The sequence below is a fragment of the Gekko japonicus genome, unplaced genomic scaffold, assembly GCF_001447785.1.
Source record: "Gekko japonicus isolate JY-2015 unplaced genomic scaffold, Gekko_japonicus_V1.1 scaffold266, whole genome shotgun sequence".
Taxonomy (NCBI): Eukaryota; Metazoa; Chordata; class Lepidosauria; order Squamata; family Gekkonidae; genus Gekko; species Gekko japonicus.
The window spans coordinates 438,514-457,178 of record NW_015166428.1 but is presented as its reverse complement, the minus strand read 5'-3'; the positions used below and the strand labels follow the sequence as shown (position 1 = coordinate 457,178).

General features: G+C 45.5%; 1 protein-coding gene across 1 annotated transcript in view; it reads right to left on the bottom strand.

Moving 5' to 3' along the window:
- Positions 1-18,665, bottom strand: part of FBN1 (fibrillin 1) — a 250,030-nt gene that overhangs the window by 193,659 nt on the left and 37,706 nt on the right. Inside the window, exons 4-5 of the mRNA XM_015411782.1 lie at positions 16,188-16,286; positions 3,600-3,695 (exon numbers count right to left, since the gene is read on the bottom strand). Of these exons, the coding sequence (XP_015267268.1) occupies positions 3,600-3,695; positions 16,188-16,286 (195 nt within the window). The remainder of the gene's footprint in view (positions 1-3,599; positions 3,696-16,187; positions 16,287-18,665) is intronic.

Here is an 18,665-nt window from a genome sequence, read left to right as displayed (position 1 = left end):
AAAAGGCAGGAAGGTGGAAAAGATCACCTAGCCCCAACAAGCTATGGGCCCTTGTAATAGGTCTGCCAAGACCCCACCGAGGGTGAGGGAACCCCTGCTTTAAAGACCCCTGACCCACTTTTTAAAAATTGGGCCCCAGGGGAAAAATGGCAGCCGGAAAGTGACGCTCTAGCACTTAAGTCCTCCAAGTCTCTATGGCTATGAAAACCATAGAGATGAGGGTCAGAGCATCAGTTCCCTCTAGTGTGCGCCAGTATGAGTGGATTCCCCCAGCTCCAGCGCGGCATAGGTCAGGTCTCCACTGGCTGGAGGAGTGGGCCCGCCCCCTGCCCCAGCAGCTCCTGAAGGGCACACCCAGCTCCCAGCAGCCCCTTGCTTTCTTGGTCAGGTGGCGTGGTGATCTGCTGCTTCAGTTTCTTGTCCTCATGGCTGGCCTCAGAGGCAGCCGCCTGGCCTCGCAGACAGTTGCACATGGTTCCTGAAGCCCGCCCAGAACACAAGGGTAAGATTTGGGCATGCTGTAGCAGTTTTTGTTGTTCCACAAATAAATTCCACTTGGGCTGCGGCGGGCCCTTGCCTCGAGTCGTGTGGCTGCAGGGCGGAAAGCTTAGGAGCCGGGGGGACTGGGAGACTCTGCAGCTGGGCCACGGCTTGAAGGAGCACGTGGAGTGGACCGGCGGGCAGCTATGGGTGCTGGGCAGGCGGCCTGCCCTGAGCGTGCCACACACAATACCTTGCCCGGGTGCTCAGGCCCGGTGAGGGTCACGGTGGCCGGAGTGCCGGGCACCCACGGATACCTTCCTTGCCACGTGCGGGCAGCTGCAGGTGCTGGGCAAGTGCCTGCCCTGAGCGCACCACACACAATGCCTCGCCCAGGAGGGACGACTCAAAAAGCTCTCGTTGTCCTCCTTGCAAAGCTGGGGTGGCACACGAGAGGCTCCCACCTTGTAAACAGGACCCCCACCCACCTGCACACAGGCTCTTTTTCCTCTGGCCCGGCGAGGGTCCCGGTGGCCGGAGTGGCAGGGGGCTTCACGTGGGAAGGAAGGGATTCACAGAAGGAAGGTATCCACAGGCGCCCCAGAGGGCTGCAACTCCCCCCCGAACCTGGCGCAGGAGCCAGCCAGGGGGCAGAGGTGGGGCTGGCCTCTCCCTGGCCGGGCTGTCAGGGACAGGCGAGGTGGGGGGGGCGCAGGACTGATGAGGCCGCCGCAAGGCAGAGGCAAGCAGAGACATGTGGCCCGGCAGCTGGACGCCCACCACAGGCCTGCCCAGTGCCTCCTTGACGGCTGCGGTGCTGATCTGGCTGGGCACTGCTGGCCGAGCTGACAGCACACAAAGCGTCCATCTACAAGCACCTGGAGCACCTCAAGGGCAAGCTGTGCCAAGCCAATCCTGAGAACGGTGGTGGGTCAGGAAGCAACTGTTCTCCAGGCCAGTTTGGGCATAGAGCAGGGTCACTGGGAGTGTGGGGGGGAGGCATTTGTGAATCTCCTGCATTGTGCAGGAGGTTGGACTAGATGGCCCTGAAGGTTCCTTCCATCATTTTATGATTCTACCTGAGGACCTATCTTAAGTACAGATAAGAAAATTCTTGCTATTAAAAGCCACCTACTTCTCCCAAGCACATACAAATCCCTTCCCAATACTTCTCAATTTTAATTCCCTGCCACAGGAGTGTAAATCTACCCCTACAATCATACTGGCAGCTCTGTTACACAGTCACTATGCTGTGTGTCCCTGCACATCTGACTCCACAAGGAGCAAAAAAAAAAAAAAATGAGATGTACAGTCACCATGACAAACAATGAAACAGGTTCAGTCCCAGAGGGTAAATGTTTTAATCTGCTCCAGCAGAGCTTTGTGGCACCTTAAAGGATAGCCAATTCACTTACAGCACAAACTTTTGTGAGCCACAGCCCACTTCAGTGGATCGATCAGCTGAAATGGGCTGTGGCCCACAAACAAAGTTAGTGTGCAGGAATCCAATGAAATGTGTGAGTGAGCACAGTTCTCTAGATGTCCTTTAGAGTAAGTGTGCACTCTCCAGCAGTACTCGTGGCCAGTATCAAGCACTACACTGAGCATTTTGTTGTGCAATGATGGGAAAGGTCACCTGCCTTAAAAGAGCCATATGTCAAAAGAGTGTCCTTAGTACTTAGTCCAGTTATTTCAGTTATTTATACTAAATATCAACTGTAATGTAGTGGTTAGAGTGTCAGATAAGGATCTGGGAGACCCACATTCAAATCCCCACTTCGGAATGAAGCTCGCTGGGTTACCTTGGGTCAGTCACTCTCTTTCTATCAACCTAACCTACCACAAAGTACAACAAATTGAGAGTCCAGTGGCACCTTTAAGACCCACAAAGGCTTATTCAAGGTATGAGCTTTCGCGTGCACGCACAGTTTATCAAATACACCATTCTAACTGAATTCTAAATTTGTTGTACTGCTTCAGACCAACACAACTAACCAACTGGATCTACCACAAAGTGTTCTTGTCGAAAAGATAAAATGGAGGAGAGGAGAGCCAAGTAAACTGCCCTGAGCCCTCTGGAGGAAAGGCAGGATAAGAAGGGATGTAATAACACCCCACTTTTCTTTGCAGTTGCGACCCAAAAGCAGTTTACAGCATCATTCTCCCCTCTTTCCATTTTATCTTCACAACAACCACCCTGTGAGATAGTTTAGGGGCTGAGAGAAAATGACTGGCCTAAGGAACACCAGCGAGCTTCCATCTCAAAATGGGGATTCAAACCCTGGTTTCCAAGATCCTAGGCCAACTCTCAACCACTAAGCCATGTTGCCTTTCAAGGCAGATATCCCAATTGTCAGAGACTAGAGCTTTTTACCTTCTACTCTCCACACAACAGAGTTATAGCTTTCCTTCTAAGAACATGATTTGCAGTCAAATGCATTATTACAAATCCACACGGCATGGCACAACCATTCACTGGCCGAGGACTCTGTCAAATTTATTCATCTTGACCAGCAAGCAGGCCTTTGGTGGTGAAGGCCGAACTGCATGAGTGACTTATCAAATACACTTTATAAATTAATGCATGTGTTACCCCTGATGCTCCTACATCCCTCACCAGTGGAACAACCCATACTCATGCTGGGAGCATATTACGCAAAGGCAAGTGAGGCATAGGCACACTGACAAAGAATACCTGGGTGTATTGCCAAGAGCTCCGCCCAGCAGCAGTACACCCATCACAAAGACAACATGATGTATGAGGAAAGGGTTCAGTTCATTCTGTGAACAACCCAAGATTGTGATTTGCTGTCCATGTGCAGAAGAAACCCGACCCACAGTTTGCAAGGCAAAAGCTGTACACCAATCAGTCTGTATGTGCTTAAAAAGCTTCCCAAACTTTATGAGAATTTTAAGAATGCAACGTCAGGGAACATCCAATTATTATGAAATTGTCTGACAATCATTTAATTGCTCTTGTCAGAAAGAATTCTGTTGGCATCCTCTGCAGTCACGTGCTAGTCAACCAGGAGCTCAGAATGTGTTGATAACAGTTAATTTATTGGTCTTCTCACGGCTGAATTGCACGTTTCAGAAACTGAATGTGATGTTTTACTTACGCTGTCCACAATGTGTTCCCGTGTATCCCTTCTGACAGAGACAATGGTCTTCACTGCACGAGCCCCCATTCATACACCTGATGTTGCAGTGTTGCACTTTGGGGGGGAGAAAAAGACATCAATGCATTACTAAACTGTGGAAGTGTCGTTCGAAATATCAATGCCAATGGTAATTCTAATGCTGACTGCAACCATGATGACATGGAAATCCAGAATGCTTAATTGTCCCTATGGCCTTTGAAAACATACATTCCAGGGAAAGAATTGGCAGAAAAAGGAATGATTGCAACAGGCTTTTGTTATCAAAGGATATGTCTAAGATATGGAACTGTTATATTTTAGAAAAAATTACAAATAGACTGTTACAACTTCAACATAAAAACTATCAATCAACTTTTGTGGAAAAATGGTTTCTGGTCATAAGTCAATAAATACATGTACCTCTTTTTATGAAAAGGTTTTAATTTTGGCCCTCCTTTCCACTAACCTTTGCTTGGTTTTGGAGTTCGTTGTTAGGTTTAGTTTCTTTCCCTTTCTTGTTCCTTCCGGTCATAAGTTAAATGGCATAGAATGGAATTGCTCCTGCTTACTTAGCTTCATCTGAACCCCAGACTTAAGCATGTTTTAATTTTGGTCAGTAAATACTAGCTAGTTGTACTCAAATTCATTCATTTATATAAAATGGTTGCTAACCCAACTACATTATTAGAAAACATGTTAAGAGTTTTAAATAGTTACGTTTTAGATAGATTTACTGAACAGCGTATCAAGAATATTATTAATGTTACATAGTTTGTATTGTTTAGGATTCTCTGTATCAATTGTTTTATATTCACTTAATAATAATAAAAAAATTCTTAAAAATTCAGGAAGAGACCTGTGAGATCAGGAGAGTGGTCCATTAGGCCAGCATCCTGTTTCACACAATGGCCAACAAGTTGCCCTGAAAAGCCAACAAGGAGGGCACAGAGGTCAAAGGCCTTCCCCACCATTGCTTCCAAGCAGTGATATCCAGAGGTTTACTGCCTTGGACTATGGAGGTACCTTTTAGTCACTGTGGCTCATAGCCATTGATGGACCTCTCCTCCAAGAATGTGCCTAATGCCCTTTAAAGGCATCTACGCTAGTGGCCATCACTGCTGCACTGGCAGCGAGTTCCACAAGTTCATTTACTTGTTTGGTGAAGAACGACCTCCCTTTATTCCTCCTGAATCTATCGCCCATCCACTTCATTGGTGGCCCCAAGTTCTAGTATTATGGAAAAGGGAGAAAAGGCTTCTCTCCATCCACTTTCTCCACACTAGGCATAATTTGATAAAATTCTATTATACCCCTACCCATTGTTTTTTCCTACACACTGAAGGCCCAGACTCTTTTGACTCTCCCTCAACAGAAAGGCTCTCCAGCTCTTCAGCAAGGCTCTTTACTCTGCTTCCAGATTAGCACTTCCAAGTCTTTTGCCTTTAAATAGCTATTTGACGGAAGCTCTTTACAACTACCCTGCAGGGATAGCGGACCTTCCACATCTAACAACTCTCTTGTATTCATGCAGCCAACAAAGGAAGTGCACCTTCCAATGCCAGCACTAAGTACTAGAACCAAGAAGGCTCACTGATAGAATCACATCGAAAAAAATGTTGCTGGTCTTTAAGGTGCCACTGGACTTCTGTTTATTGGGCAAAGGGACCCAGGAAGTGGTGGGGAGCCAGAGTTATTTGTTTTAGATCATATAGTTCAGAAGGCGAACAGAGCGGCATGGAGCTTTAGATTCCAGTATTAGATTGAAAACCACCAATGGTCATGACAGTCCTCTGATGCAAATTGAGGGCTATAGAGGGGTATCACTGCAGTTTTCTTAAGAAACCCTTATATACATTTAATGGTAATTAGACTAACCAACAAATTCAGTGCAAAACCAGACCACTGGATCTGTTTTTCCGGGAGGGGGGGGGTAAGAACAGTGAAATAGATATTGTTTATATTTTTATAATGTGGAAAATAGGTTAAGGAGTCTTGATTTTTAACACAGGAAAAATATGGAATCCCTATCACAACCCATCTCATGCTACCGACCAGTAGTCAAAATGCAGAATTTAATCTCTTTGGCCTGAAAACGTTAAAAAGCTTCCACCACACAGTCTAGATAATAAGGAAGAAAGAAGAAGGAATGCTTAAAACCCTGGGTTCTTCACTGCTATGAAAAAGGTCTCACATTTTCGTTCTCTCCTCCGCCGCATGAGGACAGATGCCAACTAGAGCAGACGCTTGGAACAGGGAGCCAAGAAATAGATTCCATCTCAACAGGAACCACATGAAAAAGCTCTTCCTGAGAAAAGATTACTGTCAGGTTCACGGGGTGTTTTTTGCCGCACACCCAATACTCTGGCTAATGCGTTCAAAAGGACACAGCACTCAACGCCATAACAAGGAACGGCTGTGTGTTTCCTGGACAGGTAGGAAGCCAGCAGGCAATCTGACTACTGGCATAATATCTGCCATCTTGTGATCCGTTAAGACTGAAGTTAAAACTATGACTTCACTGCCAAAAAATTTTAAAACTACTGCAAAATCTATGTTATCATTAATACTATTACCTATGAAAGCACATTTAATAAGTAGACCCCCCCTTTCTTGCAATGCTGCTAAAAGGTCATAGAGCGTGACATGGTTTTAATGCTCTGCCAACATGGTTTGGTGAAACATCAGTGAAGTTCACAAGCAGCTTTGGGCTCACATGCCCTCTCCTCTTCCTCCCCTTCACTCTGCAGGTTATGAGCTAGAAAGTTACACGCTGGCAAACCTGGTTTGCAAAGCAATTACAAGTACGGTGTGCAGAGGTCATTTTGGGGGGGATCGCGGGGGATCGCAGTTCCCCCGGGTGAGGTGCAGGGGGGTGGGGCACACAACAAAGCCCTGCCCCTTCTTCCGGCCACCCCCTTCTTCCAGTCTCATTCTGTTGCAGAAGGAGGAAGAAGCAGGAGGGTAAGTTGGCATCCTCCCCCTCTGCCTGGCCGAGGCCACTCCACGTGGCCTCTGCAAGGACTCCGAGCCCCATCCAGGAGCTTCCCTGAGGTAGCTGTGTTAGTCTGTTGCTGCAAAATAGTCCAAGAGTTCAAATAGCACCTTTAAGACTAACAAATAGCACCTTTAAGACTAACCTTTAAGACTAAGACTAACTGAGTGGTGGGTGTGGCCTTATGACACACTTCCGGTGATGTCAGGGGGTGTGGCATATGCTAATGAGTTATGCTAATGAGTTCCCCTAGCTCTTTTTCTAAGAAACGACCCCTGACGGTGTGCTCGATCAGATGGTAACGGCCCATTAGAATTTGCTTTAAAAATGAGAAATCTGCTAGCCAATTTGCAGCACATGGGAGAAGGGGGAAAGGAGGAGAGTGTGCACAAGCCTAAACCCCTCTCAGCTTGTAGAGTTACCAACCTCCAGGTGGGGCCTGGAGATCTCCTGGAATTACAACTGATCTCCAGACTACAGAGATATCTTCCATGGAGAAAATGGTGGACTCTGTGGCATTATACCCCGTTAGGCCCCTCCCCAAGCCTTGCCCTTCCCAGGCTCCACCTCCAAATCTCCAGAAATTTCCCAACCCTAGCAAGCCATACTTCTGAGATACTGAAATGCTCATATCTGATGAAGGGAGCATCGACTCTCAAAAGCTTATCTCCCCCCCACCCCGCTCCCAAATCTTGTTGGTCTCTTTAAGGGGCTACTGGACTCGAATCTAGCTGTTCTACTGCAGACCAACACCGCTACCCACTGAAATACCCAAGACCACCCAACAGATATAGGACTCAATTAGGAATATAAGCTCATGTTTAGTAGCCCTGTGCAATGTTCCCTCTAAGCTATGGAGTCCTGTGAGCAAAAAGTCTACTTTGTGAGCTGCTGGCATTAAAGCTGTGAGTGAGCGATTTGGCCACTGCATACACTAATTTGCTCTGGAGCCATCCTTCCTGAGCGAAGACAAAAATGTGTGAGCCGGAGGCTAAAAAACTGTGAGCTAGCTCACACTAACTCAGCTTAGAGGGAACACTGGCCCTGTGTAGCACAGTACCCAAATATTTTTGGGCTGTCTGGCCCCAAGGTCCATGGGAGCATCCCTCTCTTCTGAGCAGGAGTCACTGACTGTCCCCTTGATGGGGAAGGTCAAGTACGTGGCTGCTCAAATACAGGCTCTCTCTGTGGTGGTCCCACTCCTATGGAGAGGGCTGCCCAATAGAGCGAGGAGCTGTGATCACCGCCACTCTTCAGGGGGGGGAAATGTAAATCAAAGCTTTTTCAAGGGTGTTTTGCAGAACTGGACTTACACACACAAAGAAAATAAGTTACAGCCTCAGACTATGAAAGGGCCTCTTTAAAAAATTACTATATTTCAGTGTTAGGATAATACGCTTTTTGTGATTTATGGGGCCTCTTAAAATGGATATAGTTTAGGGCCTTAGTGTGTCTTAAACCAGGCTTGGTGTCTTCTCTACATTGCTGTGATCTTCCAATGTTGCTTTAATTCTGGATTTGCTTTAAATAACTGTTCTTGCTGGAATTGCATTGAGCAATATGGAAAAGTGTGATGTAGTGGTTAGAATGCTGGACTACAACTGAAAAGATATGGATTTAAATCCCCACTTACTATGAAGCTTACTGGGTGAATTTAGGTTAGCTGTTTCTGGGGCCACAGGCAAATAAATAACTACCTCTTAAGAGTACTGTGAGACTGGAATGGCAACTGAGCATTGTCTAATAAAGCTACCATGATTTGCCATTTTTAGTACTGTTATCAATATTGTGAGCATTCTAATATCTCTCTAACGATGTCAAGGCAATTACATGTCAAGCCCTTTTCAAAAATTGGCTAGGATGTGATAAACTACAGCCCAGAAAACATGCTGGAATATTCACAAAACAAGACACTCCACCAAAAATACTGCCAACTTTTCGTCATACCACCACCGCCGGAAAACACTGGTATGAAGCAACATTCCTCTTTTCTGTTGATTTTTATTGTTCCGTTTGAAAACCAACCCACCACTGCCAGTTCACTAAATAGTTAAGAGCTGAATTTAACATTAGGCTTACTACTGTAAAAAAAATTGCTAACAACTTTGTTTATATTCTGGCTCCATAGGAAGCTGCAATAATAATGCTATCAGTCTTCTATAAAAGAGAAGGGACTCAATCCAGCCAAAATGAAACAATTATAAAGTCCACGGTGTAACAGTGGACAACTCTCTGCCATGGAAGTCAATGGGACTTAAAAAGGGTTTAGACTTTGCTCACAGTATCTGCAAATCTTTGTAACAACTAGCTACAAGAATCTTACAGATACCATCCTAGACAGAACCAGAAAGAAATTGTATCAGGGTTTTAAAATGTGTGGTCCAGTTTAGGTTTGTAAAGTCTTGGGAAAACAGAAGGGATTAGAATACACATAGGAAATGATATCATCCGTCAGACAGGGTAGGAACCTAAACCACAAACTGATTTCAATTAGGGTAAGGTACGCCAACTACTAATTTCCATTCCCACATGATTACCAAAGCATTTAAATACACTGAGATAACAAAGTTAATATAGTAGCTTTAATACTTTTTTAATGTTATGTTTTTAAGCTATAGGTTGAATATATGTTTTCTTCTTATACTTATATTGTATCTGAAGACGTGTGCTTCGTCTTAGAGGTGCCACCGGACTCAAACTTTGTTCTGCTGCTTCAGACCAACATGGCTACTCACTTGAGTCTTATACTAATTGTGTAATGGCACAAAAAAAGTAAAGGTAAATGTTCCCTTGCTCGAAAGCCAGTCGAATCCGACTCTAGGGTTGCGGTGCTCATCTCCGTTTCAAAGCCGAAGAGCCAGCGCTGTCCAAAGACATTTCCGTGGTCATGTGGCCGGCATGACTAAACACCACGGCGCACGGAACGCTGTTACCTTCCCACCGAAGTGGTACCTATTTATCTACTTGCAATGTCTTGCTTTCGAACTGCTAGGTTGGCAGGAGCTGGAACTAGAGACGGGAGCTCACTCCGTCATGCGGCACACTCGGGTCTCAAACTGCTGAACTACTGACCTTCCACAGCCTGCAGTTCAGCGTCTTAACCACTTGAGCCACTGCAGCTCCTAATGGCACAAAAGAATTCCATAATTTGCTTTTAATTATTTTCAAAGAAGCTTTTGCAAAATAAATTATTTTCCACTCACTCTCTATTCTCTGCCAATGTAGGCGCTTAAATTCCATGTGATTCTTTTAAGGACTGAGAGGGGTGCTGCATATTTAAACTACTGAAACTTCTATAGCAGAAGTTCTTTGCTGTTGTTCTTAACAATTTTGTGAAGTATGACAAACATGGGGTCAATTCACAACAACTTCGGGTGGGGCCACGGAGAACACCACCTCAATGGTACAGTGTTTTGCTCTACATACAGAAAGTCCCAAATTCAGTCTCTGTTCTCTGGTGTTTAAGGGCCATAGGAGACAGGTGTGGAGAAAATCCCCAATCTGAGATGCTGGAGATGGAGAACCACGGTCAATGGGACCAGACAGTATTGAGCTATACAGATCGAAGATCTAACTCTATAAAATGGAATTTGCATGTTCAACTTACATTCCTGTGTAAACTGAGAAATGTGCTTAAAGCACAACATCAGGCCAGATACATGCCCCAATCCCCCACCCCCACCCCCAAATTTTGAAGCCAGGGTGAAGAACTGAAATATTTGCTTTCTTGTCAAACCCAACCTTACTTTACAACTCTGAGAACATAAAACTCTGCTAATTGGCGTGTACATGAAATCTGAAGTATTTGTTTATTTATTTTTCTGTTTCACTGCCCTTCTTGTTGCTGTGTTATGCCAATAAAGGTTTATGTATGTATGTATGTATGTATGTAAGTACTGAACGCACAACTTTCATTCAGACAAAATGGTAAATGCACCCAAATACTAGGTACATGCATTCTGAAGTGCGCCATCATATTCTACTTAAGCAAATATATTTTAATTTGAAGCTTCTCCTGAGAAGCTTCGCTACTTACACTAACAAGTCTTTTGCCACTTCTCCTTGTGACTTTTCTTTCATCTTGTGCAAAGGAGGGCAATAAGCAGCCTTTTCCCCTCTGCAGCAGGGTGTCAGCATTACAGTCCATTGAGGAATTAGTTGAAAAGGCTGACCCACAGGGGGTCAGGTCAGGTCAAGAGGACAGCATATTCAGGGTACTGCCTTGCCTTCTAGTATCTCCAACAAACCAGGTCAAAAAGGAAGGCATGCATGCAGCCATCTATATGAAAACAAAGCCCTGTATGCTTCCCTCATGAAGAAGGCAGCACCCTACTATGGTGTTTTCCACATGGGGATGGGCTTGTGTGCGTTCCTTGTTGCTGGTGCAGCTGCCGATGAAGCCGGTGGCAATGAGGCTTCCACATGGCAGGTTTCCCTAGCCCCAGTCCCTCAGCCGTGACCATGCTCCTACCCTGGGTGACAGGACATTTTGCAATATGTGTATAAAAATCAGCACTAGAATATTAACTTACCATTCTAGCAATGTGTGTAACAGGTTCTCTGAATCGTCAACCCTCATTTAAAAAAAAATCTGTAATCTCTTTCCTCTTGTATCTCCACAAGGAAAGAGGCTAACTTTAAAAAAATAAAACGTGAGAATGTCGCACATATCGTTATTATGGCATATCGCTATAATGGTATTGTAGTGGGAGAAGATTTTATTATCTGCATAGCGCCCACCCCAGGTTTTATTGTAATCTTTCCCAAAACTTCAGAGCAAAGCAGGTTTCCAAAAGATCAGAGAAAAAAGAAGGAAACCCCAGGAGGTGCACGAATACACCATGGTGCTGTGGGGAAGTGGAGAATAATAACCCACTTCCCAACAGCAATGGAGACAGAACAGATAACCCACAAGGAAGTGGCTTAGGTGAAGAAACACACCTTGAATTTGTATTCAGTGCTGTAAGCTGTATTGGTCCCCCATGGGGAGAAAAATGATATATGTGTATATTTAAATATACCCCATCAATAAGTGTGATGAGGACAGGCAGTGGTAGGTTAAATGTTAGGATTTACTGATGCAAACTGTCCTACAGTTTGTTTGTTTTTTAAATCTCCATACACCACAGTTCCTAGAAAGCATTCTGAGCAAATCGACACTTGTCTTAGAATGCATCTCAATCATTCCAATAGGAAAACATTTCATAGGCAATGCCCCCCCCCCCAATATTTGCCAGAATTTTCATTTCCCCTCCATTGGAAAAACTGAAAAATAGGGGGGGAGAGAAAATATTCCTCATATTTGTTTCTTTTCCTGAGCCTTCCCACCTCTAATTAATCAGAGGTTCGTTTTTATGCCTGACTGTCTTATGCCTTTAAAATCAATCCAAGAAACAAATTTAGCAGTTGAAGCTCCCCCCCCCCCCCGCAGGGGGAGGGGCAGGGCCGGCCATCTCACTAGGTGAACTAGGCACTCGCCTAGAGCGTGCCGGCCCTTAGGTGCACCAAACTGGCACCTGGCCCCCCCACCAAAAGCCCCTCCCCCGCCAAAAGCCCTGCAACTTTCTTGACCGGGTGGGTCAGGGTGACTGCTGTGCGCCGCTGGGTCTTTCAGTGCGCTCAGAAGCGCAGCCGTTCTCCTCTTGGAGGAGCAGGAGCCACTGGGCTCCCCACCCCCAGGAATTAGTGGTTAGGAGCACAGACTCTAATCTGGGTGACCTGGGTTGGATTCCCCCACTCCTCCTCCACATGCAGCTGCTGGCATGGCCTTGGCTCAGTCACAAGTTCTCTCAGAGCTGTTCTCTCAAGGGCAGTCCTTGAAAGAGCTCTCTCAACCCCACCGACCTCACAACCTTTCAGATTTTGTGTTGTTCATTCTTCCTAAAATGCATTTATGTTTGAAAATTGGGGGGTGCACGGGGGGGAGGGGGGCGCCAGAAGGTATCCTCGCCTAGTGTGCAAAAAAACCTGGGGCCGGCCCTGGTGAGAGGTGGTGTGAAAAGTTTCACTTGCTAAATTAGCATATGGTGAAAACACCCAAGCAGAGCTGGGGAAAATTATTCACTGCCATCAGTGTTGTCTACAGTCCTGGAATTCGGGCTGCCAGCCGCTGTTGCCCACCACCACTCGAACGAGCAACTGGATCAATTTTTTTAAGAAGCTGGCATCCTCTGCTGCACTGCTACATCACTTCTGGGGAGAACCTTCAAGTAACATAGGGTGCGGTCACACGGTGTGCTGAGAGTGGGTTAAACTGCTCCGGTTCTGACCGGATTATATTTGATCTGGATCATCGCAACCACACTGACCTCCCTTATCCCACCTCACTGCGCAGTCACGTCGCTCCCCGGCGTCTACACTACTGGCACGTGGGAGCATGTGTCGGCTGGTTTTTTAAAAATTTTCCTCAGTTTGCATGCACATAGGCGCTCATCCGTAGAATGGAGGAAAACTATCATGGCACATGCGCAGAACTACCAGTGCGAATCAATCCAATCCCTCCAACAAAAGACTTCCCTTTAAACTTTTGACCCGAAAATGGCCTCCATGAGATCCCAAACTCATCTAAACACTAAAACGAGTGACCGTTTAAACGTCGATTTTATAGACGTGGTAGCAGAGCTCCGCCTATGCGCACACCACCAACGCTAAAAAAAATGGTGGGTGAAAAGTGGAAGCCTCAGGCTTCCGCAGCAGCTTTCGAGCAGGGAGGGGGGTTTAAACCACCTGAAGTGGCTTGACACCGGAGGAGCGATCACACGGGAAAAATGTGGCTTTAAACGGGAGAACTGAGAAAACACCACTTTGGGACCTGGTAACAAAATACTCCGGGTTAAAGCGGTTTTGAGCCAGAAACCAACGGCTGGGGACGGGAGGCAGATGTTGACTGTGTGATTGTGCATATAATATCCACTGCTGAACTGTCACGACACCAGATCAAACGGCGCGTCTGAACGCACCCACAGAGTAGCTCTGGGAATTGCCACACTTTCCAGTGATTCCCAGAACTACACTGTGTCACTTTTGGGTTTTCCTGGAAGTGACATAGTGGCCCAGAGGATGTTGTGGCCCTTCTGTGGCCCTGTCCACAGATCTCCTGCTAGTTGCCTGAAACTTTAGTGTTGAGGATGCATGCCACCCCTTTTGCAGATTCACAGGCCCATCCCACATGTCAGGACCACAAACGCAGTATGACCAACCCAAGAGTCATAGTAATCAGATAGCATTCAGGTTGCCTGCAACTCTGTCAAGTAGAATGGAAAGCTGCCTTGTTCCCAACTATATTTGGAGAAAGAGTAACAAATATTTTAATTGTCAATTAATCTACCCCAGCAGTTAACTAATGACTTCATCCCAAAAGTTTAGCTATACAAAAATAAAAATGAACCTTACAGACTGCAGAAATAACTTCTCCTTAAACGATCACACTGCATGCAACATAGCTTCTAACATCTGTATCATAAAGAATCCTGTGCAATTCAAAAGCTTGCACACTTATTTATGCAAAGGGCCAGGTAGGATCGATGTGAATATTCTCAGTGCAGCCAGCAGGCCACTCCTAAAAACAAAATTCTGGACATCTGGGGAATTCTTGGCAGTCAGCCAATTATTATATTCCCATGAGATCAATAAGCACAGCAAGAATAAAGATATCCGTATGTCTGTGATGGTGGACCACTTGTCTGCTGTTAAGCTTTTTTTAAAAAATAGCTAAGGCAATTGAGAGAGTCATTTTCACTCAGCATCTCCATTGTAAAGTACACTAATGTTCTTTGTAAAAACTAATGTTCAAATGTGTTAAGCCCATGAGAGAGGGTGGATATACACTTCCATCCACAAATTCTTTGAAATATTTTATTGGGGGGGGGGAAGAGAGAACAAAGTGGACAGACAACATCTGTGAGGTCTAAGAGGATAAATGCAGAGGAGGATATGGAATTTTGTTACGACATTAATAACTATTTTCACCAGCCTTGTCTCAGGGCTGAAGTCCAGTCAAAGAACAGATGTAAAGAATTAAACATTCCAGGCTGTTTCTTAGTTTACAAATTTTAAAAAACGTAACGTATTTAAGAGCCTTATTTACCAATGAAGCATTGAAGAGAGCGGGGACTGGCTAATAAGAAGAAATGTTAAATTCTGCAGAAAACTTAAAAAAAATTAATTATGTATTGGAATAAAATGGTTATTAGGTAGACGTGTCCTTTTACTTTTGATGAACTACTGCAAGAACCTTTCCCCCCCCTTTTTCCTTCCCCCTTTGCATCATCTAATTATATAGTGTAATATAGGCAATAATTATAATAATTTAAAAAATCTAACTGCAAAAAACAACAACCCCAGCACAGCCATATTGTCTATAACTAAGATTGGCTTCGAAACCTAACCAAAAAATTCTTCTTTGCTTTCCAGTGTCTAACAGGAACCCCAAACTACCCTGTAAATCCGTTAAAAAGAGCACAAATTCCTTAAAGACTTATTGGGCAATCCTGTGGTCATGCTACATCAGCTGAAGAATCACTGGAGAGTGAAGGCCAGCATACATTGAAGATAACCTGCCATAGGGGGCCAGACACTGGCATCACCAGTGTCAGTCCTGCATATGACAGCCAGAACTGGGTGATGCCAGGTGGCCCCCCCCTCTCTGTGCAGACAGCCCTCCAACAGATGCAACAGCAAGGATATCCGCTACACACACATACATATACTCAGTGCAATGTAGACCACAAAGGAAGACCTACAACAGTCATACAGCTTGTAAAGGCAAAGGAGGCCTGCCAGAACACTGGAAAATTAATTTGACTTGCTTTTGTAACTTCATTCCCACTGCTGTTCATTTAAAAAACAAAACAAAACAGGGACTTTGTGTGTTAATGGGATTTGGCAGATATGGACCCTCAGTACTCCAGCCTGATACTCAAACTCAGCTGTCTTCATGAGGGGCTCTCATTCCTAGAGGAATCCAGAGGATCCCAATCTCTGACTATTTTTGGATGGAAGTGAGGGGCAGAATCCCAAGAGTTCACAATCCCATGAACACTGTTGATATAATCAGTCAAAGAGTAGTTAGTGAATGGATGGATAGCCAACCAGCTAGATGATGCAGTCAGCTCAGCCCTACTGACTGGTCCTAAGGGAGGAGGAACCAAAGCAAGTTCCTTGTTTCACAAACAGCTAGCCTTGTACATCTGTGATTGCAACCAACCAGATGCCACAGGGACATCCATAAAGACAGCGAGGAAACATCTGTATTCTTTAGCCCAATAACTTAAGACTGCTGTGTCCAGCCACACAGGACAGAAGTATGAAGAGTTTCCCAGAAAGTGAATAAAAACTAGCAAAAGCCAAATATGATTGCCAATACACGTATGGAAGTGGTTGTTTTCAAACAGGCCATAAGGAATGCTGCAATAGCTAGATCCCAAGTCACCAGCTTTCCTTAGTTGTGGTAAATGATTAATACTGACTCAGTGTTTAGTTGTCTGAACGACTAATTCAGCAGCAAGTTAAAATGCACCGCCCTGCCCGCTTAAGAGTGTAAGAAGAGAAGACTGATCTACCCTGGAAATACATACCTGATTTTGAGCCACAGGAAGGGGCAATCTGGCCATTGGGACAAGAGCACATGTTTGGTCTTGAACAAAATCCATCTCCACAAGAATGTCTACAAATTGCTGTGTGGGGGAAAATACAGACAAGTAAGCTTTAAAGGGATCAGCATGGTCTCCTATGGCTACCACCCTTTAAGCACTGGCGAAATGAGTGGACATGCACACCTTCTATGCTGCGAATGTCCCCTCTGGGCTGGCTGATATTCAAGGCACTTAGCAGTTCACTGTACCTAGGGTGAATTCCCACATTGCACAACTACATCTATGTAAAAAGACAAATGACAATACCCGGGTAACTCTTGTCCCCATCTCCTACACTGGGAAGCGAATTCCTACATCAGTTTCCATAAGTTTCGAGATCATCCCTCCTTTCCCAGCTTGAAATGGGAGGGGGTGTCTTAATGATTCTGGGGCCCTAAATTCCAGGATGGGGCCCTCTGTACTCCCCCACCCCCCAGTTGGAGCAACCCTAGAACCAAGCAAGGAGGAGCTGCTGAGCTGGCTGCCAAGGGGGCAGGCACACATTTAGTCCCTCCCCCCCGCCCCCAGAGGGGGGCCATGCAGGCATCCTCCTGTTGTTTCCTCCTCTTGTGGGGGGGGCAAGACCATGAGCGGGCAGGCCCCCCCTTCCCCAGCCTGAGGCAGCTTCCCCAGAGGCCCCATGGCTAAGACTGTCCTTGCCCCAAAAGTACAAATACTACACACACTCTTTTGTCGTATTGGCTGACTGTTGTTATTACATTTGTGTTCTCCACCACCACCACCACCCTTTATATTACCTGTTTTTAATTCTGTTTTGATAGTATTAGAAAACCCTGACCAGGCTCACCCAAACTGGTCAGATCTCAGAAGCTAAACGGGGTAGGCCCCGGTTAGTACTTAGATGGGAGACCGCCAAGGAAGTCCAGGGTTTTGCTACACAGAGACAGGCAATGGCGAACCACCTCTGAAGGTCTCTTGCTTTGGAAAACCTGCAGGGTCGCCATAAGCCAGCTGCGACTTGACAGCACTTTCCATCTCCACCACTGTTAGAACTCTTCATTTTAAGGGGCTGTTTTTGTAAGACGCTTTTGCTACGTGTGCTATCGTTTCAGTGATATTAGGAAAATATGGATTTCAGATTTCAAAACTAGAAGATTCCACTTAGTATTTTAATGGTGAGTTTCAAGGAGGTTATAAAAATGAGGTATTCTGTAATCACTGGCTTGGATCCTAAACCTTGCTTCTGTTTCCGACCCTCTTTGCCTATTGCAGAGCTTTCCTATGGTGCAAGGTGCTTTTTGGATCACTGAAAGACACTGGTCTTGCCAGAGTGAAAATTCCTAATGCCAGAAGACCTGCCCCTGCAGCGAAAGCAAATGTAAGGTTAAGAATCCAAGTCATCAGTTTTAACACAAGCCCTGGGAGTTATAACTGGGTATAAGTATGTAGAGTAAATTTTAAAAAACAAATACAGCCCCAGGCATGGTGTGAAAACACAACAGGGGACTCAACCCGTGAGGAGTGCCTGTAGCCAGAGATTCGCTGCCTTCCACATAAGGAACATATTATAGCAAGCATCACACCCAAGAAAAGAATAAAAACATGCAATATGCAGATGTTTGCCTTAATTTACACGGGATAAATGTTTGTTGGGGGTGTGTGTGAAGATGCTTCTCAGCATGTCATTGGAGTGTAGTAACCCAGAGGCTCTTTTGCTTTATCAGGGACACTGTAGAGAGGCTGAGTAGAGAGGCCACATGGAAGTGAAAGAACAGGGCCCTCCACTCCCAAACACATCCAGACAGGTGTTTTCGTGGCTCAAATGCCAAGCGATGTGAAGCTGCAGCCTGTCCAAGGATTTGTGTTCAATTTCCTGCACCTTCTTTTCTACCAACCAAATGCAGACACAACCGTGTACTGGCACCAAAGGGGTAGTAGCAGACAGCAGCTGCCATGCAGTGGCAAACCCCACACTGAGGAGAGGAATGAAAAAATGTGTGAATGGTGCTGCAACTACAGCAGCAATCTAAATGTCCTTGGAGATTTAGGTCCTCTCCACACTAGACCTTAAACCCTGGTTCAACCCTTGTCCCCGAACTTACATTCTACACTACACCTGAGTTCACCCCTGTAATTATCTCGGGGTATTTTGTGTTTCCACATTACAATGAGGTCACCCCGGTTTCGCCCCACACTTGTCCCGGGATAAACGGATGCCGTTATAACCAGGGATAAATGCAAGGTATTGTGTCGCAAGTTGAACTCTGATAAAACCAGGGATGAGATCCAAGTGTTGAAAGGGCCATTTAGATTGTTCTGGGGGTGGGTGGGGCTGTTTGAAGAATCTTTGGCCTAGGAAGAAGCATATCAGTGCCGTATTCCCCAAACCAGATTGCTAACCTAAGAAAACTCTGGCTAACCTTTTTAGGAGTTGCAGTGAACACACATGAAGCTGCCTTT